At 41.6% G+C, this 24,609-nt stretch overlaps 1 protein-coding gene across 3 annotated transcripts; it reads right to left on the reverse strand.

Moving 5' to 3' along the window:
• Nucleotides 1–1,543: 1,543 nt before the first annotated feature.
• Nucleotides 1,544–24,609, reverse strand: LOC101598658 (intracisternal A particle-promoted polypeptide). Of its 3 annotated transcripts, XM_045151224.1 has the most exons (9): nt 24,573–24,609; nt 21,489–21,824; nt 19,769–20,200; nt 14,219–14,374; nt 10,933–11,100; nt 10,281–10,418; nt 7,895–8,017; nt 6,700–6,920; nt 1,544–2,301 (listed from the first exon to the last, which is right to left on the reverse strand). In XM_045151224.1, exons 2-9 carry the CDS (start codon nt 21,778–21,780, stop codon nt 2,077–2,079), a joined length of 1,755 nt encoding a protein of 584 aa, XP_045007159.1. In that variant the 5' UTR covers nt 21,781–21,824; nt 24,573–24,609; the 3' UTR covers nt 1,544–2,076. The 3 variants fall into 3 exon arrangements, with proteins under 3 accessions (XP_045007159.1, XP_045007161.1, XP_045007162.1); XM_045151227.1 differs by lacking the exons at nt 1,544–2,301; nt 24,573–24,609 and adding an exon at nt 3,462–3,590 and having other exon boundaries at nt 21,489–21,950; XM_045151226.1 differs by lacking the exons at nt 14,219–14,374; nt 24,573–24,609 and having other exon boundaries at nt 21,489–21,948.

Below are 24,609 nucleotides of genomic sequence, written 5' to 3' on the forward strand. Positions count from 1 at the left end.
TACTTTGAATTTGTAAGTCACTGTCTAAAATATTTTGTAGGTGCAGGTTGAATACCTGGTAAAGATCTGAAATGATTGGGACCAGAAATATTTCAGATTTTTTCAATTCTTCAGATTTTAGAATATTTGTTAACAAGTTGAGTGTATCTCTATCTTGAAAATCAGAAATCCAAAATCTGAAATATTTTGAGCATTGAATATTAGTATCAAAAGCTTATAGACTTAAGATTTCAGATTAATGGTACTCAAAATATACCTATACAGCTAGCTCCATGTAGTGGCTTATACCTATCATACCTAAGGAAGGATTGCTGAGAGTTCAAAGGCAAGCTGGGCTATGAAGTGAGACCTACTCTCAAAACAAACCAAATTGGCCAGGGAGATGGCTCATCAGCTAAAAGCACATAAGTCCAAATACACTAATTGGCACATGTGTCTGGAGTTTATTTGCAGTGGCAAGAGGCCCTGGTGTACCCATTCTCTCTCTCATTCTTTAGCACATAAATAAAAATATTTCTAAAAAACGTCTGTGCTAGGTGTGGTGGCACATGCCTCTAATCCCAGCACTCTGGGAGGCAGAGATAGGAGGATTGCCATACAACGTGCTCCTCCAGACACAAAATGGCCTGGATATCCATGATCTCATAGTGCCTTGACAATACCTACACACAAAACCAGCATAATATGAGGAAAAGATCATGACAGCAAAATAAGAGAGACTGATTGAGAGGGGGAGGGGATATGATGGAGAGTGGAGTTTCAAAGGAAAAAGTGGAAGGAGAGAGGGGATTATCATGGGATGATATTGTTTACAATTATGGAAGTTGTCAATTTAAAAAAATGGTAATGGAAGCTGGGTGTTGTGGCACACGCCTTTAATCCCAGCACTCCAGAGGCAGAAGTAGGAGGATCACCGTGAGTTGGAGGCCACCCTGAGACTACATAGTGAATTCCAGGTCAGCCTGTGCTAGAGTGAAACCCTACCTCAAACAATAAAACAAAAATTGTCATGGAAAACTGATCTGGACTGAATCATGAATGTATACAGATCTGTCTCACATATATTATTCTTAGATCATATACAGGTGACCTTACAGCTTGAAATACTGGAGAAATAGTCACAGGAACTATTGCCCCAGAATCTTCTAGTGAATTATTTTTACAATTGGGATTCTTTTTTTTTTTTTTTTTTTTGGTTTTTGGAGGTGGAGTTAGTCCAGGCTGACCTGGAACTTACTATGTAGTCTCAGGGTATCCTAGAACTCATGGCATTCCACCTACCACTGCCTCCCAAGTGCTGGGATTAAAGTTGTGCGCCATCATGCCTGGCTTATGGGACTCTGTTCTTAACTGAATATTTCTAGGGCATAAAGATAATTTCTATTGTTGGTAAGCTTTGCAAATTTGTATGAACTCTTTATTTAGGATATATGCCACATCCATTCTCATTCAAAACTTTAGAACTAATACTCTTTAGTCATTTATCCACCTCACTCATGAAAACTCAATAGAAACAGAAGGTCCTATGTTTAATTTGCTTTTGCAAGGTAAGTTTCACTTTAGCCCAGGCCTACCAGGAACTCACTCTGTAACCTCAGGCTAGCTTTGAATTGACTAGACTCCTCCTACCAAAGTATCCTGGCACCAAGAATAAAGGCCTGTGCCAACACACCCAATTTATGTTTTATGTATTTATTTACTTTGGTATTTCAAGGTAAAGGCTCACTCTAGCCCAGGCTGACCTGGAATTCACTGTGTAGTGTCAGTTTGGCCTGAACTCACAGTCATCCTCCTATCTTGGTCTCTCAAGTGATGATATTAAAGGTATGTACCACCACACCTGGCCTATGTCCTACATTTTCAAAATGTTCCTTCTGCTCTGATGCCCCCCCCCCCACACACACATATTTTAATTTTAGGGCCTCCAGGCTCTGAAAACAGATACTTGATGAAGGTGCCACTTTGTGTATCTGGCTTTATGTGGATCCTGTGTCCTGTAGGATTGAACCTGGGTCCTTTGGCTTCATAGGCAAGTGCCTTAACCTCAAAGCCATCTCTTCACCCCTACTTTATATTTTATAATACAGCAATACCTCCTTCACAACGACTTGTAATCATGTTACCAATTTCTGTCCATGTATCTGTGTGAGGGTTATAAACTTCAACTGAGTCCAAGGTACCCGGGGCCAAGAAGTCATGGCTGGAAGATCGACCTCCTGAAACATACAGTAGACCATTAACTGCCACAACACACATCCCTGCCCTAGGCACTTTCATTGATGCAACTTCAACCCACTTTTCCTGGTTAAGAGAGAAAAGAATAAATATTACTATCATAAAATGATAAATTCTCTAATAAATTAGATAATCATGGTCTTTTTATATGTTCACACTTCCAAAAATATAATCAAGTAAGTAAAAAGAACACTTTAAATCTTTACAAAATTATTTGGTTTTGTTTTGATGCTTATATATTTTAAGTAGACATAAATTTATAGAAAAATAGTAGTAGCAGGGCATGGTGGTACACACCTTTAATCCCAGCACTTGGGAAGCACAGGTAGAAGGATCCCCGTGAGTTTGAGACCAGCTTGGGACTACAGGGAGACTTTAAGGACAGCCTGGGCTACAGTGATACCCTATCTTGAAAAAACAAACAAACAAACAAATAGTAAAATGGGTCTGATTACAAATTAGGATTAGGTCCTGCTGGAACGGAGCTGATAACCAGCTGTAGACCAGCTGATGGAAAGCTGGAAGAAGCCATTCTGCATGCAGTTCAATGGGGGAGAGAAAAATCACCAGTGAACATACTCAACAGAGGACACTGCAAGTCTTAAATTTGGCCAGGCAGACCAAATGAGCCAATGGGTGCAATAGTAGCACGTCTGTCATGATGGACACCAACTGCCCTCTAATTGGACTGGAGGCCCACTCCATCCGAGGGAATACATCCTGGATACTGAAAACAAGTAGTCATGAGCCCTAGGGGTGTAACGTCTGCTTCTGTCTCGCTAAATGTATATACTATGCTTATCATACTGCCCAATAAGCACTTCTCTTAATGTTCATACATATATATTAATGCTACTCTCACTTTTGGTAGACAATCTTCTCTTTTCATATGGCAGTGACTTTGGGATGACTCAGAAGGCACCATGGTGTTGAGAAGTGAGAGGAGTGCTCAGCACTGCAATATCTCTATCACACCTTCCAAGGCTCAGGGTCTATTGCGGAAAGAATATAAGAACCAAAGGAAGGGTAGGACTTACAACATGCTCTTCCCAGACACAAAATGGCCTGGATATCCATGACCTCACAGTGCCTGGCACTACCTACACAAGACCATCATAATAGGAGGAAAAGATCATGACATCAAAATAAAAGAGTGACTGATTGAGATGGAGAGAAGTTATGATGGAGAATAGAGTTTCAAAGGGGAAAGTGTGGGGAGAGAGGGCATTACATGGGACATTGTTTAAAATCATGGAAGTTGTTAATAAAGAATAAATTAAGGAGGCCCAGTCATCAGGATTGGATGGCAGAACAGTCATTCAGTTCCCTTCTCCGAGAGAAGTGGTGATGTCCTCCTACACATTATAAATTAAACACGTCAACGTAAAGAAAGTTCTCAGTCAACATCTACATATGCACATGTATTTATATTTTGCTTGTCTTCTAGTCTAGGTCATTTGTTTCTTTTTTCAAGGAATTTATTTGAAGTCATTGCACTGTGTTAATGTATAGCACAAAAGATTTCTTGCATAAAAAGGAAATTTAGATTTTTCTCAACATTTCACTGTGCCTCCTACTTTCCAATTGTTGCCAAAATATAAACAGAACCCCCAAAATCCTGAATTGTGGACACTGAAAAAGAAACTGGATACCACACATCAGTTAAGAGTCATGCTTCTCTGTTATTCAAGCCGAGTAAGATCCAGTGTAAAGAAGAAAGAGGTTAATAGTTTAACTCCTGAGCCAAAGAAATGATCTATCCTGAACATTTAGAAAAGGCTGAAGGAATTTTGAGGGAATTTCTTGATTTAAAAAAAAAAAAATTGTGCCGGGCGTGGTGGCGCACGCCTTTAATCCCAGCACTTGGGAGGCAGAGGTAGGAGGATCACCATGAGTTCGAGGCCACCCTGAGACTCCATAGTGAATTCCAGGTCAGCCTGGGCTAGAGTGAGCCCCTACCTTGAAAAAGAAAAAAAAAAAAAAAATTGGGGGCTAGAGAGATGGCTTAGCGGTTAAGCGCTTGCCTATGAAGCCTAAGGACCCTGGTTCGAGGCTCGGTTCCCCAGGTCCCACGTTAGCCAGATGCACAAGGGGGCGCACGCGTCTGGAGTTCGTTTGCAGAGGCTGGAAGCCCTGGCGCGCCCATTCTCTCTCTCTCCTTCTATCTGTCTTTCTCCCTGTGTCTGTCACTCTCAAATAAATAAATAAAAAATGAACAAAAAAATATTTAAAAAAAAATTGAAATTGAAATCCTCAGTGGACAAATTTAGGGTCTCATTAATAGTGATGCTTATGCATTTTTTAAAAAAAGTACAATTGCTGATTTACAATTGAATAAATTATTTTCTCAGTTAAAAAAAAAAGAATAAATTAAGCCAGGCATGGTGGCACATGCCTTTAATCCCAGCACTTGGGAGGCAGAGGTAGGAGAATTGCCTTGAGTTCAAGGCTACCCTTAGATTATATAGTGAATTCCAGATCAGCCTGGGCTAGAGTGAGACCCTACATCGAAAAAAATTTTTTTTAATTAGGATTAGGTTCAGATCTGAAAGTCATATAGGCCAACATTCTGAATAAGTAGTTCTATGATATTCAAGTAATACACTCAAAACAATCACAGTGCTCCAAGGAAAAAAGAACCTTATATCTAAAGGGCTATTTAAAGTATTTCTTGTACTTTTGGTTTTGTTTTTGCCTGGAAATTTTTAGGTTTTGTTAGCAAATTAAAGATTTCAAGCTGGGTGCCTTTAATCTCAGCACGCCGGAGGCCAAGGTAGGAGCTATGGATTCTAGGCCAACCTGACAGTATATGGTAAATTCCAGGCCAGCCTGGGCTAGAGTGAGAACTGCTCTCAAAAAAACATAAAACTAGCTGGATGTGGCAGTGCATGCCTTTAATCCCTGCACTTGGGAGGCAGAGGTAGGAGGATTGCCATGAGTTTGAGGCCACCCTGAGACTACATAATGAATTCCAGGTCAGTCTGAGCTAGAATGAGACCCTACCTTGAAAATCCAAAAAAGAAAATCTTAAAATTTTCAAAGAGAATAGAATAGCATATTATATTTACATAATTTATATGAGATTGGAATATATATTTCAAGAACCATTGAATAGTTAATAATCTATAGAACACATTTTGATGGACTGAAAATTATAATCCATTTTTTTACATGTTAGAAACAAAGAGGGCCGGGTGTGATGGCGCATGCCTTTAATCCCAGCACTCGGGAGGCAGAGGTAGGAGTATTGCCATGAGTTGGAGGCCACCCTGAGACTACACAGTGAATTCCCAGGCAGCCTGGGCCCACCTCAAAAAACAAACCAAAAAAAAACAAAGAGGAATGGAGAGATGGCTTAGTGATTAAGGTGCTTGCCTGCAAAGTCAAAGGACCCAGGTTCAATTCCTCATGACCCACATAAGCCAGATGCACAAGGTGGAGCACACATCTGGAGTTCAATTGCAGCAGCTGGAGGCCCTAGTGGGCCCATTCTCTGCCCCTTTCTCTCTCTCTCTCCCAAATAAATAAATAAAATAAGTGGGGGGGGGGGTGAGGTATGTTTTGTTTCCTTGTTTTTGTTGTTATTTGTTTTTGTTTTTTCAAGGTATTGTCTTGCTCTACCACAAGCTGACCTGGAATCACTATGTAGTTTCAGGTGGCCTTGAACTCACAGGATCCTCCTACCTCTGCCTCCCAAGTGCTGGGACTAAAGGTATGCCCCACCATACCCAGCCCCCCACCAAAAAAAAATGTTTAAAAAGGAGGGCTGGCTGGGCATGGTGGCCCATGCCTTTAGTCCCAGCATTCAGGAGGCAGACCCTGAGACTACACAGTGAATTCCAAGTCAGCCTGGGCTACAGCAAAACCATAATGGGAAAAAAAAAAGAGTACTGGGGCTGGAGAGATGGCTTATGGTTAAGGCACTTGTTGCACAGCTTAATGAGTTGACTTCCATTCCCCAGGATCCATGTAAAGCCAGATGTACAAAGCAGTGTTTGTATTTGTATTTGTATTTGGCTGGAGTGCCTGGTACCCATTCTCTTTATGTCTCTCTCCTCTCTATTATCTCTGCTTGCAAATAAATGAAAACTGTGAGTTCAAGGCCACCCTGACACTAGATAGTGAATTCCAGGTCAGTGTGAGTTGGAGTGAGACCCTACCTTGAAAAATAAAAACAAAATTTGTTCTTTGAAAATGAGCAAAACTCATTAATTGACCAAAATCTTCAGTGAAAGAGATTCCATCACAACAGATCTAAGATACAGTAAAAGAAAACTAGATACAAAACATCTGAGCTGGGCATGGTGGCCCACACTTTTAATCCCAGCAAAGGCAGAGACAGGAGGATCGCCTGAGTTTGAGGTCACCCTGAGACTATATAGTGAATTCCAGGTCAGCCTGGGGTACAGTGAGACCCTGGGGGAAAAAAAAAAAAAAAAAAAAAAATCAAATTACCCAACCTACCTCTTCAAAGGAATATTTTTCTACAGTATGAAGAGCATCTTGTGCCTCATTCCATCCTCCAATAGAATAGATGCAATCATTGAGTGCAGCCACCCCAAGATATGCTCTCCTGGTACCCATTGGAGGAAGTGGAGACCAACGCTTAGAAAGTGGATCATAAACTTCAAAAGAACGAAGTTCTATTCCCTCATTGCTGATTCCTCCAATTACATAAATTAATCCTGAAAAAAATGGAAATTTTAAAAATATTTTTATGCACATATACATATTGAGGGAAACATATACATGCAAAAATATTGATATTGAGGGCTGGAGAAGTGGCTTAATGGTTAAGATGCTTGCCTGTGAAGCCAAAGGACCCAGGTTGAATTCCTCAGGACCCACATAAGCCAAATGCACAAGGGCACATGTGTCTGGAGATCGTTTGCAGTAGCTAGAGGTCCTGGTGTGCCCATTCTCTCTCTGTCTAGTTCTCTCCTCTCTATTTCACTCTCTCTTTGCTTGCAAATAAATAAAATTTTTTAAAACTCCCTTAAAAATATAGATATAGATATTAAGCTGGGTGTAGTGGTACATGCCTTTAATCCCAGCACTTGGGTTTGAGGCCACCCTAAGATAACATAATGAATTCCAGGTCAGACTGAGCTAGACAGACCTTACCTTGAAAAAAAAAAAAATAAGCAGGGGGTGGGGGACTGGAGAGATGGTTTAGCGGTGAAAGCCATTACCTGCAAAGCCAAATGACTCTGGTTCAATGCCCCAGACCTACATAAGCCAGATGCTCAAAGAAGCACATGTGTCTGGAGTTCGTTTGCAGTGGCTGGAGGCCCTGGTGCACCCATTCTCTCTCTCTCTCTCAGTCTCTTTCTCTCTCTCTCAAATAATAAAATATATTTTTACAAAAGAAAAATACATATATATTGATATTGTAGAGCTGGGGATTATACATGAATAATACTTTATAAAAGGCATTACCTTGGGCTGGAGAGATGGCTTAGTGATTAAGGCATTTACCAGTAAAGCCAAAGGACACAGGTTCACTCCCCAGTACCCACATCAGCCAGATGCACAAGGGGGCGCATGCTTCTGGAGTTTGTTTGGAACAGCTGGAGGCCCTGATGTGCCCATTCTCTATCTGCCTCTTTCTCTCTCTCTCAAATAAATAAATGAAAAAAAAATTTTTTTAAGTCATTACCTTGCATTTCACAGCACCCAAAGTAATAGCGTGACACAGCCATGTTACCAACTATTTCCCACTTATTATCATCAGGATCAAATCGTTCAATGGTATTTCCTATCTCAGCTCCAACCCATCCACCTATAACCAAGTAGAAAAATATTTATTTCTAGTATAACAGAATCTTATGTATGACAAAGACCTTATAAACATCTAACTACTTCATAAGATGCATGAGTGTTACATGAACTAGAAAGATAATTTGTCCAAGACCACATGAAAAGTTAAAATATGATTATGAGTAAAACTCAGGTTTTTTAACACTATGTCCAATTTTTACTAACTCCCCATCCAATTTTTACTACAGAGTAATTCAAAACAAAACAGCAAAAAGTTCAACACATTGCAAAAACAATATGGTCCTTTTCAAAAATCTTCCCCTGCCCAAGCAGGGTCTCGCTCAAGCCCTAGCTGACCTGGAATCCACTATGGAGTCTCAGGCTAGCCTGGAATTAATAGTGATCCTCCTACCTCAGCCATCCAAGGTCTGGGATTAAAGGCATGTGTCGCCATGACTGGCTGATTGTTGTTTTAAACATAACCTATATATCTTCAGAATTCTTATACTACCCAAGGCATATTTAGTGTGAATTTAAGAGTTTAATAAAGACTCCCCATGGGCTGGAGAGATGGCTTAGTGGTTAAGGCACTTGCCTGCGAAGCCTAAGGAACCATGTTTGACTCTCCAGATCTCATGTAAACCAGATGCACAAAAGGTGAGGCAAATACAAAGTTGCACATGCTCACAAAGTGGCACAAGCGTCTGGAGTGTGATGTCAGTGGCCAGGGCCTGGTGCACCAACACACACACATACAGAATTGGTGCGCCAGGGCCTTGGCCACTGAACTCACATTCTCTAAAAAAAAAATAAATAAATAAACAAACCATATATATATATATATGGAATAACTTAGAGCTTAAGATACTTGCCTAGCCAAGTGTGGTGGTGTACACGTTTAATCCTAGCACTTGGGAGGCAGAGGTAGGTGGATCACCGTGAGTTCGAAGCCACCCTGAGATTACATAATGAATTCCAGGTCAGCCTGGGCTAGAATGAGAACCTACCTTGAAAAAAAGGAAAAAAAAAAAAAAAAAGATGCTTGCCTGAAAAGCCAAATGACCCAGATTCAACTACCCAGTGCCCCATGTAAAGCCAGAGTCATAAGGTGACACTTGCATCTGTTCCCTGGCACACCCATTCCCCTCCGCCTGCCTCTTTCTCTTTCTGTTGCTCTTAAATAAATAAATAAAAATAAACAAAAAAAATTTTTTTTAATCACTTGCTAGGTAGCCAGGTGTGGTACTGCACGCCTTTACTCCCAGCACTAGAGAGCAGAGGTAGGAGGATTGCTGTGAATTTAAGGCCACCCTGAGACTACATAGTAAAGTCCAAGTCAGTCTGGCTAGAGTGAGAGCCTACATCAAAAAAACAAACAAGGCCAGGCATGGTGGTGCATGCCTTTAATCCCAGCACCTGGGAGGCAGAGGTAGGAGGATCACAGTGAGTTTGAGGCCACCCTGAGACCTGAGATTACATAGTGAATTCCAGGTCAGCCTGAGCCAGAGTGAGACCCTACCTCAAAAAAAAAAAAAAAAAACCAACAACCAAACTGGGCTGGAGAGATGGCTTAGTGGTTAAGTGCTTGCTTGTGAAGCTGTGAAGCCTAAGGACCCTGGTTTGAGGGTCGATGCCCCAGGACCCATGTAAGCCTGATGCGCAAGTTGGCACATGTATCTGGAGTTCATCTGCAGTGGCTGGAAGCCCTAGCACACCCATTCTCCCTCTATCTGTCTGCCTCTTTGTCTCTCTGTCGCTCTCAAACATATAAATAAAAATAAACCCCAATTTTTTTTTAAATCACATACTAGGTGCTGGAGAGTTGGCTTAGCAGTTAAAGTGCTTGCCTGTGAAGCCTAAAGACTCAGGCTCAATTCACCAGTACCCACATAAACCAGAAGCACAATTTGGCACTTGTGTCTGGGGTTTGTTTGCAGTGGCTAGAGGGCCTGGTGCTCCCTTTCTCTCTGTCAAATAAATAAATAAATAAAATATGTTAAAAAATCACTCACTAAATTTGCAATACTGAAAAGAATATAATGCAGAATTTCCTTTTAATATTTTTTAAATTTTGCAATGTATTTTCCTATTAGACATATTTAGGTTACTATATTGAACCTTGAACTCATGGCAATCTCTCTACCTCAGCCTCCTGGGATTACAGGTGTGAGCCACCACACCAAGCTAAGATATATTTCTCATGGAAAAATGGAACATCTCTAAAGTAATCAGATCCTAAGAATTCAAATAATCTTGGTTATCCTTAAATCAAATATCATAATTACCCAAAGCATAGACAGCACCATAACACACACATACTCCCAAGCCACAGCGGGGGTGATTCATTGAAGCAACAGTTGTCCACTGTTTAGTTACTGGATCATAGCATTCAGTACAGTCAAAAATCATGGAGTCCTTTTCACCTGATTTAAATAAAAGACACACAACACAGCAGGTTTAGTGACTTTAAGAGAACTAGAACCATAATACAATAGTTGGTAGCAGTCTGTTTTCCAAAATAAACCATAATTAAGTCTTTGCCTAAGCAGTCCTGGAAGCACAACAATTTAATTCCAGCACTCAGGAGGCAGAGGGAGGAGGAGGACAACTGTGTGTTCAAGGCTAGCCTGAGACTACATAGCAAATTCCAGTCAGCCTGAGCTGGATGGAGGGAGACCCTACCTTGTAAAAAAAAATAGTTTTCAGGCTGGAGAGATGGCTTAGCAGTTAAGGTGCTTACCTGCAAAGCCTAAGAACCCAGGTAAAATTCCCCAGTACCCATGTAAAGCCAGATGCACAAGGTGTCACATAAATCTGGAGTTTGTTAGCATTAGCGAGAGGCCCTGGTGTGCCCATTCTCTCACTCTCTGCCTTTCTCTCTCTGAAATAAATAAATAAATGAAATTAAAATAATAAATAAGATAATTTTATTGTTACCTCCAATAGCGTAGACCATTCCTCCCAGAACTGCTACTCCCAGGCCACATCGAGCCTGATGAAGGGAAGATACTGTGGTCCAGTACTGGCTAAAGGTGTCAAAACGTTCTACACAGCTCAGGGCTCTACTATCACTCCAACGACCACCCTGCAACCGTGTATATCCACCTAAATAAAGGAAGGAAAAGGAATATGCAACAAATCACTTACTGCTAAATAAGGAAATATAGGAATGGGAAAATTCTAGCCCTGTATCTAAACATTTATATAACTTAGAGCCTGCCATAGCTATAAAAATTATATGTAAGGGCTGAAGAGATGGCTTAGCAGTTAAGATGCTTATATGCCGGGCGTGGTGGCACAGGCCTTTAATCCCAGCACTCGGGAGGCAGAGGTATGAGAATCACTGTGAGTTCAAGGCCACCCTGAGACTCCTTAGTGAATTCCAGGTCAGCTGGGGCTAGAGTGAGACCCTACCTCGAAAAACAAAACAAAAAAAAAAAAAAAAAGAAAAAGAAAGAAAGAAAAGAAAAAAAAAAGATGCTTATATACAAAGCCAAAGGACCCAGGTTTGATTGATTCCCCAGTACCCACAGAAAGCCAGATGCACAAGATGGCACATATGTCTGGAGTTCCTTTGCAGTGGCTAGAAGCCCTGGCAAGCCTATTCTCTCTCTCTTAAATACATACATACATACGTACATACATACGTACATACATACATACTTGGGCTGGAGAGATTGCTTAGTGGTTAAGACGTTGGCCTGCAAAGCCAAAAGATCCTGGTTTGACTCTCCAGGACCCAAGTAGGCCAAGGGGGCACATGCATCTGGAGTTCATTTGCAGTGGCTGGATAAATATGTGAAGTAAAATAGCGAGTTATAAAACTTTTTTTATTGTTGTTTTGAGGTGGGGTTTCACCTCAGCCCAGGCTGACCTGAAATTCATTTTAGTCCCAAACTGGCCTCAAACTCACAGTAATACTCCTACCTCTATTTAGTAGATAGCTTCATGTTACTAGGATGAACATCCAAACAGGACAGAGATTATGGGAGGAAGGAATCCATTTCAGGCTTACAGATCTAAGTTCCATCAATGGTAGAAGAAGCTTGCCCCCTTTTACAGAACCAAGCAGAGAGAAACCACCAGCAGCCAGCAAACACCAAAAAGCAGCAAGTAAGGGCCCAGTCAGAGCTCAGAATGTTCTGCACACCTTTAGGCTGGAATCAGATAGGCCCCAAAGCACACCTTTGAGCTGGATCAAAGGATCCATCCTCCATGACACCTCTTCTAGCCAGGCAGCTAGAGACCCAAGTTGCAAGCTTAATAAAACACCTGAGTCTGAGCAGGGTATGCTGGTACACATCTTTAATCCCAGCACTCAGGAGGCAGAGGTAGGAGGATCCCCATGAGTCTGAGGTCCCCTGAGACTACATAATGAATTTCAGGTCAGCTTGAGCTAGAGTGAGAACCTATCTCAAAAATCCAATAAAGGTTGGGCTGGAGAGATGGCTTAGCGGTTAAGCACTTGCCTGTGAAGCCTAAGGACCCCGGTTCGAGGCTCGGTTCCCCAGGTCCCACGTTAGCCAGATGCACAAGGGGGCGCACGCCTCTGGAGTTCATTTGCAGAGGCTGGAAGCCCTGGCGCGCCCATTCTCTCTCTCTCCCTCTATCTGTCTTTCTCTCTGTGTCTGTTGCTCTCAAATAAATAAATAAAAATTAAAAAAAAATCCAATAAAGGGAGGGAGGGAATTACCATGGGATATATTTTATAATCATGGAAAATGTTAATAAAAATTAAAAAAAATCCAATAAAAATTAAAAAAAAAAAAAACACCACCTGAGTCTATGAGGGACACATTCCTATTCATACCACCACACTCTGACTCCTAAGTGCTGGGATTAAAGGCATGTACCACCACACTTGGCTAAAACTTGTTTTCACTGGATATCCCCTTAATAAAAAACAAGTTTTAGGGCTGGAGAAATGGCTTAGCAGATAAGGCAACTGCCTGCAAAGCTAAAGGACATTGGTTCGATTCCCCAGGACCCACTTAAGCCAGCTGCACAAGGTGGTGCATGTGTCTGAAGTTCATGTGCAGTGGCTGGAGGCCCTGGTGTGCCTATTCTCTCCCTCCATGTATTTCTCTATCTCTCTCTCTTGATCAAATAAATAATAAAAGTCTTTTTTAAACAAAAAACTTCAGTTAATACCGCACAGGTTTATTTGTATAGCATAACAGGCATACATTATACATAAAATTATATATAAACTATATCATGCACAAACAGTTGTGAAAATGCCATATCATACAGAGTTGGACAATCTTTCACTCTATATATTAAATATCGATCAGTTTGATTTTTTTTTTTGGTTGGTTGGTTTTTCAAGGTAGTGTCTCGCTCTAGCCTAGGCTGACCTGGAATTCACTATGTAGCCTCAGGGTAGCCTAGAACTCACGGTGACCCCACTACCTCTGCCTCCTGTATGTTGGGATTAAAGGTATGTGCTACCACACTCAGGCCATAAATATTTATTTAGACCATGATTTGATGGTAATTTGATAATGAAAGAGACCAAAGATTTAAAGATCACAAAATAACAGATGTTAAATGAGTAGCTATTGATTTTTTAAATGTGCTCATATTATACTATATAAATGCAATTTATAAATCTGTACCCTGAACATGAAATTATGCCACTGATATACCTGTACATTAATAACACCTAGTAATAATGACAAACTATTAAAAAGCTTTGATTCTGGGCTAGAGAGATGGCTTAGCAGTTAAGGTGCTTGCCTACAAAGCCACTGGACTCAGGACTTACATAAGCCAGATGCACAAGGTGGTGCAGGTGTCTAGAGTTTGTAGAGGCTGAAGGCTCTAGTGTGCCCATTCTCTGTCTCTCTCAAATAAAAAAAAAAAATTGGGCTGGAGAGATAGCTTAGCAGTTAGGCACTTGCCTGTGAAGCCTAAGGACCCTGGTTCGAGACTCGATTCCCCAGGAACCACGTTAGCCAGATGCACAAGGGGGTGAATGCATCTGCAGTGGCTAGAAGCCCTGGTGTGCCCATTCTCTCCCTCTTTCTCTCTCTGTCTGTCATTCTCAAATAAATAAATAAATAAATAAATAAAATAAAAATTAAAACATAATTTTAAAGCTTTGATTTGGATAATAATAATTTCCAGGCTGGTCTCAAATTCACAATGATCCTTCTACCTCTGCCTCCCCAGTGCTTGGGTTGGTGGGCTTGTTCCACCATGCTGGATTTAAGTTTCTTACCTACTGCATACAGGTATTTTCTTGCTTTCTTCCGTGGTCGAACCTTAGATGTCTGCAGAAAACTACAAAACTTGTTCTCTTTGGGAGATTTGCACACTTCACAGTACTCTTTCAAAAGTGTTTGTAATGCAACACGAAGATTAAAATCAGATACTCCTAAAACAATGTTCAAAAGACAATGCTTTAAAATTTTTCTGATACTTTTTTTTTTTTTTTTTTTTGGTTTTACAAGGTAGGGTCTTGCTCTAGCCCAAGCTGACCTGGAATTCACTTGGTAGTCTCAGGGTGGCCTTGAACTCATCGCAATCCTCCTACCTCTACCTCCCAAGTGCTGGGATTAAAGGTGTGTGCCACCATGACTGGCCAGATACTATTTTTTTTAAATAATTTTATTTATTTGCAAGCAGAGAGAGATACAAGCAAGACAGAGAGAATGGGCATACTAGGGTCTCCAGACACTGTAAATGAACTCCAGATGCATGTATCACTTTGTGCATCTATGGGTACTGGGGAATCAAACTCCAGTCAGTGGGCTCTGCAGGCAAGTGCTTTAACAACTGAGCTATGTCTACAGCCCTCAGATACTACTGAAAACACTTTTCCTTAAAGATGCATTTATCAATCAACAAATTAAAATTTATCGTTAGTGGCTGGGAGATGGCTAAGTGGTCAGTCCCCCAGTACCCATATAAATCCTTACAAGCATGGAAACCTGAGCTCAATCTTCAAAACCCACATAAAAAGCAGGGTGTAAACTGGATGTGGTAGTGCACACCTTTAATCTCAGCGCATGCCCAATCCCAGTACTTGGGAGGCAGAGGTAGGAGGATCCCCGTGAGTTTGAGGCCAACCTGAGACTACATAGTGACTTCCAGGTCAGCCTGAGCTAGAGTGAGACCCTACCTTGAAGAAAAAAAAACAAACAGGGTGTGATAACACATGTATTTAATCATAGCGTTTAGGAGATTAAGGCCAGCCAACAGGGCTAGAGTGAGACTCTAATTCAAGCAAAACAAAAAAGGTGAGCTGGGGTAATGGCTTGGCGGTTAAGGCACATGCTTGCAAAGCCTAAGGACCCAGGTTTGATTCTCCATGTCCTACGTAAGCCAGATGCACATGATAGGGCATGTGTGTGGAGTTTGTTTGCAGTGGCTAGGCCCTTCTCACCACCCACCCCACCTCCTCTAATAAAAATAAATCTTTTTTTTTTAAGGGCCGGGTGTGGTGGTGCACGCCTTTAATCCCAGCACTGGGGAGGCAGAGGTAGAAGGATCGCAGTGAGTTCAAAGGCTGCCCTGAGAATATTGAGTGAAATTCCAGGTCAGCCTGGGCTAGAGGTTCGATTTCTGAGTACTCACATAAAGCCAGATCCACAAAGTGGCACATGTCTCTGTGTCCTCTAACTCTCTCTATATGCCTCCTTCTCTCTCTCAAATAAATAAATTACTTTTTATTTTATTTTTTGAGGTCGAGTCTTACTCTTCTAATCCAGGCTGGTCTAGAATTCACTATGTAATCTCAGGGTGGCCTCCAACTCTCAGTGATCCTCCTATCTCTGACTCCCATGTGCTGAAGGCAAGCTTCACTATACCCTGCTAAAATATTTAAAAAAAAAAAAAAAAGCCTGATGTGGTGACACACAACACCTTTAATCCCAGCACATGGAGGCAGAAGTTGAATGATTATTATCAGTTCAAGGCCACCCTGAGACTATATAGTAAATTCCAAGTCAGTCTAGGCTACAGAGAAACTCTATCTCGGAAAAAAAAAAAAAAAAAAGCAAAAAATTCACATAAAAATGCTGGGTGTGGTAGTACATAGCTATAATCTCAGCACTTTGGGAGGGAAAACCAGGATGATCCCTGGGGCTCACTAGCTAGCTAGTCTGCCCTAATTAGTGAGTTCTAGGCCAATGAGAGACCCTATCCCAAAAAAGATGAAGAAAATGGGTTGAGAAAATGGCTTAGAAATTAAAACACCTTGTGTGCAAAGCCTACTGGCCCAGCTTCAATACCCCAGCATTCACGTAAAGCTGGACATAAAAAGTGACACATGCATCTGAAATTTGTTTGCAGCGGTAAGAGACCATGTTATGCCCATGCATGCACATGTATACAAATAAATAAATAAATATATAAATATTTTCAAGGCTGGAGAGATTGCTTAGTGGTTAAGGTACTTGCCTGTAAAACCTATGGACCCAGGTTTGATTCCCCAGTACCCACATAATTCAGATGCACACGGTGGTGCATGCATTTGGAGTTTGTTTGCAGTGGCTAGAGACCCTGGCACCTCTTTCTCCCTCTTTATCTGCCTTTTCCTCTCAAATAAATAAATAATAGGGAAAATAACATATATACATATATTTTTGGCTCTTCAAGGTAGGGTCCCACTCTAGTCCAGGTTTACGTGGAATTCACTCTGTAGTCTCAGGGTGGCCTTGAACTTTTGGTGATACTCCTACCTCTATTTCCCAAGTGCTGGAGTGCTGGGATTAAAGGTATGTGGCACCACACCCAGCTGGGGAAAATGATTTTAAAATAAAATAAATAAATATTGGGCTGGAGAGATGGCTTAGTTGTTAAGCGCTTGCCTGTAAAGCCTAAGGACCCCAGTTCAAGGCTTGATTCCCCAGGACCCATGTAAGCCAGATGCACAAGGTGGCACATACATCTAGTTTGTTTGCAGTGGCTAGAGGCCCTAGCATGCCCATTCTCTCTCTCTCTCTCTCTCTCTCTCTCTCTCTGTTACTCTCAAATAAATAAATAAATAAAAATAAACAAAATAAATAAATAAATATTTTCAAAAGATGGAAGGGCTGGAAAGAAGGCTTAGCAAAGGCTGGAGCGATGGCTTAGTGGTTAAGGCATTTGCCTGTGAAGCCTCAGGACCCTCGTTTGATTCTCCAGGACTCACATAAGCCACATGCACAAGGGGATGCATGCATCTTGAGTTCATTTGCAGTTGCTAGAGGCCCTGGCATACCCATTCTCTTTCCCCCTCTCTCTCTCTCTCTTTCTCTCAAATAAATAAAAACAAAACAAAAAAATAACTAATTAATAGGCTGGCATGGTGGCACACACCTTCAATCCCAGCACTTGGGAGGCAGAGGTAGGAGGATCACCATGAGTTCAAGGGCACCCTGAGACTACATAGTGAATTCCAGGTCAGCCTGGGCTACAGAGAAACCCTACCTAGAAAAAAACAGCAACAAAAAATATATTTATTTATTTGAGGGAGAGAAAGAGGCAAATAAAGAATGAGCAGTTATTGCCTGTGAAGCCTAAGGACCCCGGTTCGAGGCTCGCTTCCCCAGGTCCCACGTTAGCCAGATGCACAAGGGGACGCACGCGTCTGGAGTTCGTTTGCAGAGGCTGGAAGCCCTGGCGCGCCCATTCTCTCTCTCTCCCTCTGTCTTTCTGTGTCTGTCGCTCTCAAATAAATAAATAAAAATTAAAAAAAAAAAAAGAATGAGCAGTTAGCCGGGCATGGTGGTGTACACCTTTAATCCCAGCACTCAGGAGGCAGAGGTAGGAGGATCGAGGCCACCCTGAGTGTCTGGGCTAGAGTGAGACCCTACCTCAAGAAACCAAAAAAAAAAAAAAAAAAAAAAAAGGAGCACTCCAAGGCCTCTAGCCACTGCATAAGAACTCCAGACCCATGTACCACTGTATGCATCTGGCAATACATGGGTCTTGAGGAATTGAACATGGGTCCTTTGGCTTTACAGGCCAATGCCTTAGTAGCTAAGCAACTTCTCCAGCCCAATCCTGTTATTTGCTAATATGGAAACTAAAGGTATTTTATATATGGTAAAAATATTTTCAGAAAGTTTAAAATTGGGCCAGGCATGGTGGGGCACACCTTTAATCCCAACACCCTGGAAGAAGAGGTATCACCATGCTTGGTTCTGTTTTTATTCTTTGAAACTGGATCTTGGATGTAGCCCAAACTGGCCAGGAACTCACTATGCAACCAGCCAGTCTGGCCTAAAATTCACAATCCTCCTAAGATTCACAAATACTGAGATTTCAGCTGTAGGCACCATACCTGGGCTACAAATATTAGGTTTTGTTGAATACTTAAAAATGAAAAGAGAAGCCTGGCGTGGTGATGCATGCCTTTAATCTCAGCACTCAGGAGGAAGAGGTAGGATTGCTGTGAGTTCAAGGCCAGTCAGGTCAGCCTGGGCTAGAGAGAGGACCCTACCTTGAAAAACAAAAACAAATTGTTAGTACTAGCTGGACATGGTATGCACATCTTTAATCCCAGTGCTCAGGAGACTGAAGTAGAAGGATCACTGTAAATCTGAGGCCAACCTGGGACTAAAGACTGATTCCCAGGTCAGCATGGGCTAGAGTGAGAACATATCTCTAAATAATTAAAATAGGGCTGCAGAGATGGCTTAGCAGTTAAGGCACTTGCCTGGGAAGCCTAAAATAAAACAAATTAGTACTACCAACAACAAAGTAGTGTTAGCTTTGTCAATAATCTTATCTAAAGTCTGGTTTAGTGGTGCATGCCTTTAATCCCAGCACTGGAGAGGAAATAAAAATAAATAAATATCTTATCAATAATTCTAACATATTCTATTAATTTAAAGAAAGATATATTAAGAATATGATTCGGGCTGGAAAGATGGCTTGGTGGTTAAGGCACATGTCTGTGAAGCCTAAGGACCCAGGTTAGATTCTCCAGGTGTCACGTAAGCCAGATGCACATGGTGGCACATGCATCTGGAGTTTGTCAGCATTAGCTAGAGACCCTGGCAAGCCCATTCTCCCTCTCCCTCTCTCTGTCTCTAACAAATAAATAAATAAATAATGTTTAAAAAAAAGAATATGATTATGCTGGGTGTGGTGGCCCATGCCTTTAATCCCAGCACTTGGGAGGCAGAGGTAGGAGGACTGCCGTGGGTTCAAGGCCACCCTGAGACTACATAGTGAATTCCACGTCAGCCTGGGCCAGAGTGAGACCTTACCTCAAAAGAAAAAAAAAAAAAAAAGAATATGATTAAAATGTGTAAAAATATCAGAATATTACTATCCACCCACAAAAGTTGTACCTTAGGGTTAGAGAGATGGTTTACCAGTTAAGGTGCTTGCCTACAAAGCCAAAGGACCTAGGTTCCATTCCCCAGGATCCACATAAGCCAGATACACAAGGTGGCACATGTGTCTGGAGTTTGTTCGCAGCACCTGGAGGCCCTGGCACCCATTATCTATCTGTATTGTTCTTTACTTCTTTTGCTCTCTCTCAAATAAACAAGTAAACAAGCCAGGCATGGTAATCCCAGCACTTGTGATGCAGAAATAGGAGGATCTTGGAGCCATCCTGAGATTACATACTGAATTCCAGGTCAGCCTAGAGCCCTATCTTGAAAAACCAAAAAATAAATAAACAAAAATAAAACTGTACCTTACATAAAGGAATAATTCAGTAGATATGTTTACTCAATCAAAGAAATGAAAATATTCTATCATATTTCAAACACAGAAAATGCAACCTGGTGATCAGTTTAGGTGATATAGAATTAACAAAGAAAATTACCTTCTATATATTTTAAAAGCCTCTGGGAAGGCAATAAAGGGAATCGAATTGGGTCTAGTACTTCTACCACATATTTTCTTCTCTTTCCTAGATCTTTCAGAATCCACTGCATTGCTGCTAAGAAGACCTGGTATTCATCCTCAATGCTAAGCTCTTCACTTCGTAAAATTTTGATTAGTTGATCTTTTGTAAGTGCCAGGAACTCTTCACCGCTATGAACCTCCAAGAAATGGACATGAATATAGTCTTCTGTGAATTCCAAAAGATCATGGCAGGCAATTTGCTCAGAAAACTGAAAGATCCCAATGCAGTTCAGTGGATCAATTTGTCCTTTCAGAAATTCACAGCAAAGGTTAACAACATCAGTCAACTGTAGCATGTCTGCTGCAACAATCAGCTCCTGAACATTATTCACAGATATGTTCACTATACCTAGGGAAGTAGAAAGACAAAAATAGTTAATAAAATCAAATCAAATATTTGACCTATTTTACTTGATCTCACAAATAGTTTAATGTTTGAAGAGTAAAAACTAAAAAGGAGGCTGGAGAGATGGCTTAGCAGATAAGGTGTTTTGCAGGTGTTTTGGCCTGCAAAGCCAAAGGATCCCCATTCAATTATCCAGGACCCACATAAGCCAGATGCACATGGGCGGGAGGGGGGGCATGTATCTAGAGTTCATTTACAGTGGGTGGACACCCTGGTGTACCCATTCTCTCTCTCAAATAAATAAATAAAGTACATTAACAAAACTAAAGAGCCAGGCGTGGTGGCACATGCCTTTAATCCCAGCACTTGGGAGGCAGAGGTAGGAGGATCGCCATGAGTTCAAGACCACCCTGAGACTAGTGAATTCTAGGTCAGCCTGGGCTACAGTGAGACCCTACCTTGAAAAAAAAAAAAAAAAAAACTTTACATATTGGGATGGAGATGGCTTAGCGGTTAAGGTATATGCCTGCAAAGCCTAAGGACCCAGACCCTGGTCCAATTCCACAGTTCCCACGTTAGCCAGATGCACAAGGTGGCACATTCATTTGGAGTTCGTTTGTAATGGCTGGAGCCCCTGGCACATCCATTCTTTCTCTTTCAAATAAAATTTAGGGCTGGAGATATGGCTTAGCAGTTAAGGCACTTGCCTGCAAAGCCAAAAGACCCAGGTTAGATACCCTAGAACCCACGTAAACCAGATGCACAAAGTGGTGCATGTGTTTAGAGTTCATTTGCAGTGGCTGGAGGCCGTGGTGCACCCATTCTTTCTCTCTCTCTGCCTCCCTCTCTCTCTCTCTCTCTCAAATAAATAAATAAAAATAAATAAAATTTTAGCTGGGTGTGGTGGCGCATGCCTTTAATCCCAGCATTTGGGAGGCAGAGGTAGGAGAATCGCCGTGAGTTTAAGGCCACTCTGAGACTACAGAGTGAATTCCAGGTCAGCCTGGTCTAGAGTGAGACCCTACCGCAAAAAAACAAAATAAATAAATAAATAAATAAATAAAATTTTGCGCTAGAGACGTAGTTTAGGGGTTAAGGTGCTTGCCTGTAAAGCCAAGGACCCAGGTTCCATTCCCCAGTACCCACATAAGCCAGATGCACAAAGTGGCACATGGGTTTGGAGTTTGTTTGCACTGGCTATAGGCCCTGGTGGGCCCATTCTCCTCTCTTTATCTGTCTCCTTCTCTAATAAATAATTAAACTATTTTTCTAAAATGCTCATTTAACATACCTGTATAAATGAAATCTAGAAGTAACCGAAAGACTCCACCGTCAACTCCTAGAATCTGTACAACATCTTTTGAGGACTCTTTCATTCCTCCAGTGAACAAAGCTGTAAAGTATGGACTACTGGCAGCCAAAACCAAACGATGAACTTGAAAAGTTTCCTTCCCAACTTGCAACTGCACATCACAGAAATGCTGTTCATTTCTCATTTTATTCATCTGGGCCAAGATGGCCTGGGCATGTTTATCTGATGAAAATGGACTATCACCAGCCTTGGGATACCCTTCATTAGCCATGATGATAACAGATTACTTAAGTCAGTTGTCCATTAACTGTTTCTCTGAGAAATAAAATACAAAGAGATCAAAATCATGTCATTGTGTTAAAATATCTTCTTTTGCTAGGTGTGGTGGCACATGATTTTATTCCCAACACTCAGGAGGCAGATGTTGAAGAATTGCTTTGAGTTTGAGGACAGGCTGGGACTACATAGTGAATTCCAGACCAGCCTGGGGCTAAAAAAAATAAGAAAGTAAAAAATTATATATATACATATACATATATATATATATATACACACACACAAATATATATTTTTAGTCCTATTTCAGCAGTGTTAAAATTCTTTGGAAGCATAAGTTAGGAAGTAACAGTACTATTATGCAGCCTTACAGCTTCAGCAACAAGAAGCAAAAGAATAAATTCAAGTTATCTATTGAATAAAGAAGGAATGAAGGCTGTGAGATGGCTTAGTGGTTAAGATGCTTGTCTGCAAAGCCTAAGGATCCAGGTTCAATTCTCCAGGTCCCATGTAAGCCATGGGTAAAGGTAGCGCATGCATCTGGAGTTTGTTTGCAGTGCCTGAGGCCCTGGCATGCTCGTTCTCTCCTTCTCTCTCAAATAAATAAATAAAAATAAATACTTAAAATGATAAATACAAATTATCTATTGAATAAAGAAGGAACAAGAACAGGAGAGATGGCTTAGCAGGTAAGCCACTTGCCTGAGAAGCCAAAGGACCCATATCTGATTCAGCAGGACCCACATAAAGCTAGATGTACTAGGTAGCACATATGTTTTGAGTTCCTTTGCAGTAGCTAGAGGACCCATTCTCTCCCTACTTCTCTCTCTCTTTAAATAAACAAATAAAATGAAATAAAAAAGAAGATACTGCAATATAAAGATAGACAGGGAGGGCTGAAGAGATTGCTTAGTAGTTAAGGAACTTGCCTACAAAGCCAAAGGCCCTTGTTTGGATTCCCCAGGACCCATGTAAGCCAGATGCACAAGGTGGACATCCATCTGGAGTTTGTTTACAGTGGTTGGAGGCCCTAGTGTGCCCATTCTTTCTTTCTCTTTCTCTTTCTCTCTCTCTCTCAAACAAACAATTAAAAAAACAGAAAGATAGATAGATAGGGAGATGCCAAGTCTGGTAGCACAAGCTTTTTTTTTAATATATATAAATTTATCGACAGAGAGAAACAGGCAGATAGAATGGGCACTCCTCGGCCTCCAACTGCAGCAGGAAGAACTACAGATGCATACACCACTTTGTGCATATGGCTTATGTGGGTCCTGAGGAATTGAACTTGGGTGCTTTGGCTTTTCAGGCAAGTACCTTAATTGCTGACCCATCTCCCCAGCCCAGAACAAGCTTTTTATCCCAGCCATTGGGAGGCAGAGGTAGGAGGATGGCTGTGAGTTCAAGACCCCACTGAGACTACATAGTGAATTCCAGGTCAGCCTGGGCTACAGCAATACCCTGCCTTGAAAAATCATAAAGAAAAAAAAGAAAACTGGTAATCAAATGGATGGAACTGTTATGGGATAACATTAAAAAAAAAACACCAAAAACCAAAACCCTCAAGCCAGATGTGGTGGTGCATGCCTTTAATCTCAGCACTCAGGAGGCAAAGGTGGGGGGATCACCATGAGTTCAAGGCCACCTAGAGACTACATAGTGACTTCTAGGTCAGCCTGAGCTAGACTGAGACCCTGCCTCAAAAAAAAAAAAAAAAAAAAGAAGAAGAAAGAAAGAAAGAAAAAGAAATCCAACCTGCAGATATTATTAAACATGACAAAGCTGCCAGGGCTTTTTTTCTGCTTTAGATTTCTCCAGGTCAGCACGTTTTTGGATCCAGGGTTTTAATTTTAGTTTACCTTTCGTTTGTTATTTCAAGGCATCAAAGAATATTCAGATAAAATGCAGCTTCGGACAAGAGTTCACCAGGGCTGGAGGGATGGCTTAACGGTGAAGGCTTTTGCCTGCAAAGCCAAAGGTCCCTAGTACCCACGTTAGCCAGATGCACAAGGGGTCACACACATCTGGAGTTCGTTTGCAGTGGCTATAGGCACTGGAGCACCCATTCTCTCTCTTTCTGTCAAATAAATAAAACATTTAAAAAATTTTTTTTCAATAAATATCTACTCTTGGTAAAAGACTGTAGAAATGTATGAAATCTTTGTCTATTACTCCCTTCTCAGTAAACACTGATATTGTCACCATTGCAGTACCTCATTCCAAAAGACACATGTGGTGTGACGTATTTCCTAATGAAAACTGTCTAATTCTGGGGCATTGCATAAGGATATGAGATATGCCTCAAGAGATCCAAATTTGAAAGGGAGCTCACTGGGAAAGGCAATAAGAACTTTTTGGGTGGTCTTGACTTCACTGTCCAGATCATCTGAAAACTGCCATCAGTGGAGGTGTCTGAATTTCTCCCCGGCATCAGAAAACACCGAAGCTCTTTGTGCTGGAGACGGGGGCTGGACCGAGAGCTGTCCTTTAAAGTGCTGCGACAGTAAAGGTCGCTACCACCAAGATTGGCAGGGCATGGGTTCCAGACTGAGAGCAGAAGAGGGCCCGGAGACGCGGCCCGGGGTGGAGACAGCACAGGCCGCGGCGGACCAGACCAGCCGAAGCTCCAGTGGGGGCAAAAACACTTCGATGGTCAGTTCCGCACGAGGCCGGAAGAGGAAAGAGGAGAGGCCGGTTCCAAAGCTCTGTCACTCTCGTCTTCCGGGGAGTTGGACACAGAGAAGCTCCCAACCCCGTCAGACAACACAGGAGCTAGGCCCCGCTTACCCGCCGCTGCCCTTCCAGCCGGCGCCGGCCCAGACTG

The sequence above is a fragment of the Jaculus jaculus genome, chromosome 5 (assembly GCF_020740685.1).
Source record: "Jaculus jaculus isolate mJacJac1 chromosome 5, mJacJac1.mat.Y.cur, whole genome shotgun sequence".
NCBI lineage: Eukaryota > Metazoa > Chordata > Mammalia > Rodentia > Dipodidae > Jaculus > Jaculus jaculus.

Excerpts from the sequence above, each read along its gene's own strand:
- LOC101598658 (XM_045151224.1), bottom strand. The coding sequence starts at position 21,780 with ATGGCTAATGAAGGGTATCCCAAGGCTGGTGATAGTCCATTTTCATCA. Across the intron at positions 6,921-7,894 it reads TGGGTGCTGTGAAATGCAAG|GATTAATTTATGTAATTGGA; the intron begins GTAATGACTTAA and ends CATTTTTTTCAG. Across the intron at positions 2,302-6,699 it reads AAAAATATTCCTTTGAAGAG|GAAAAGTGGGTTGAAGTTGC; the intron begins GTAGGTTGGGTA and ends TCTCTTAACCAG.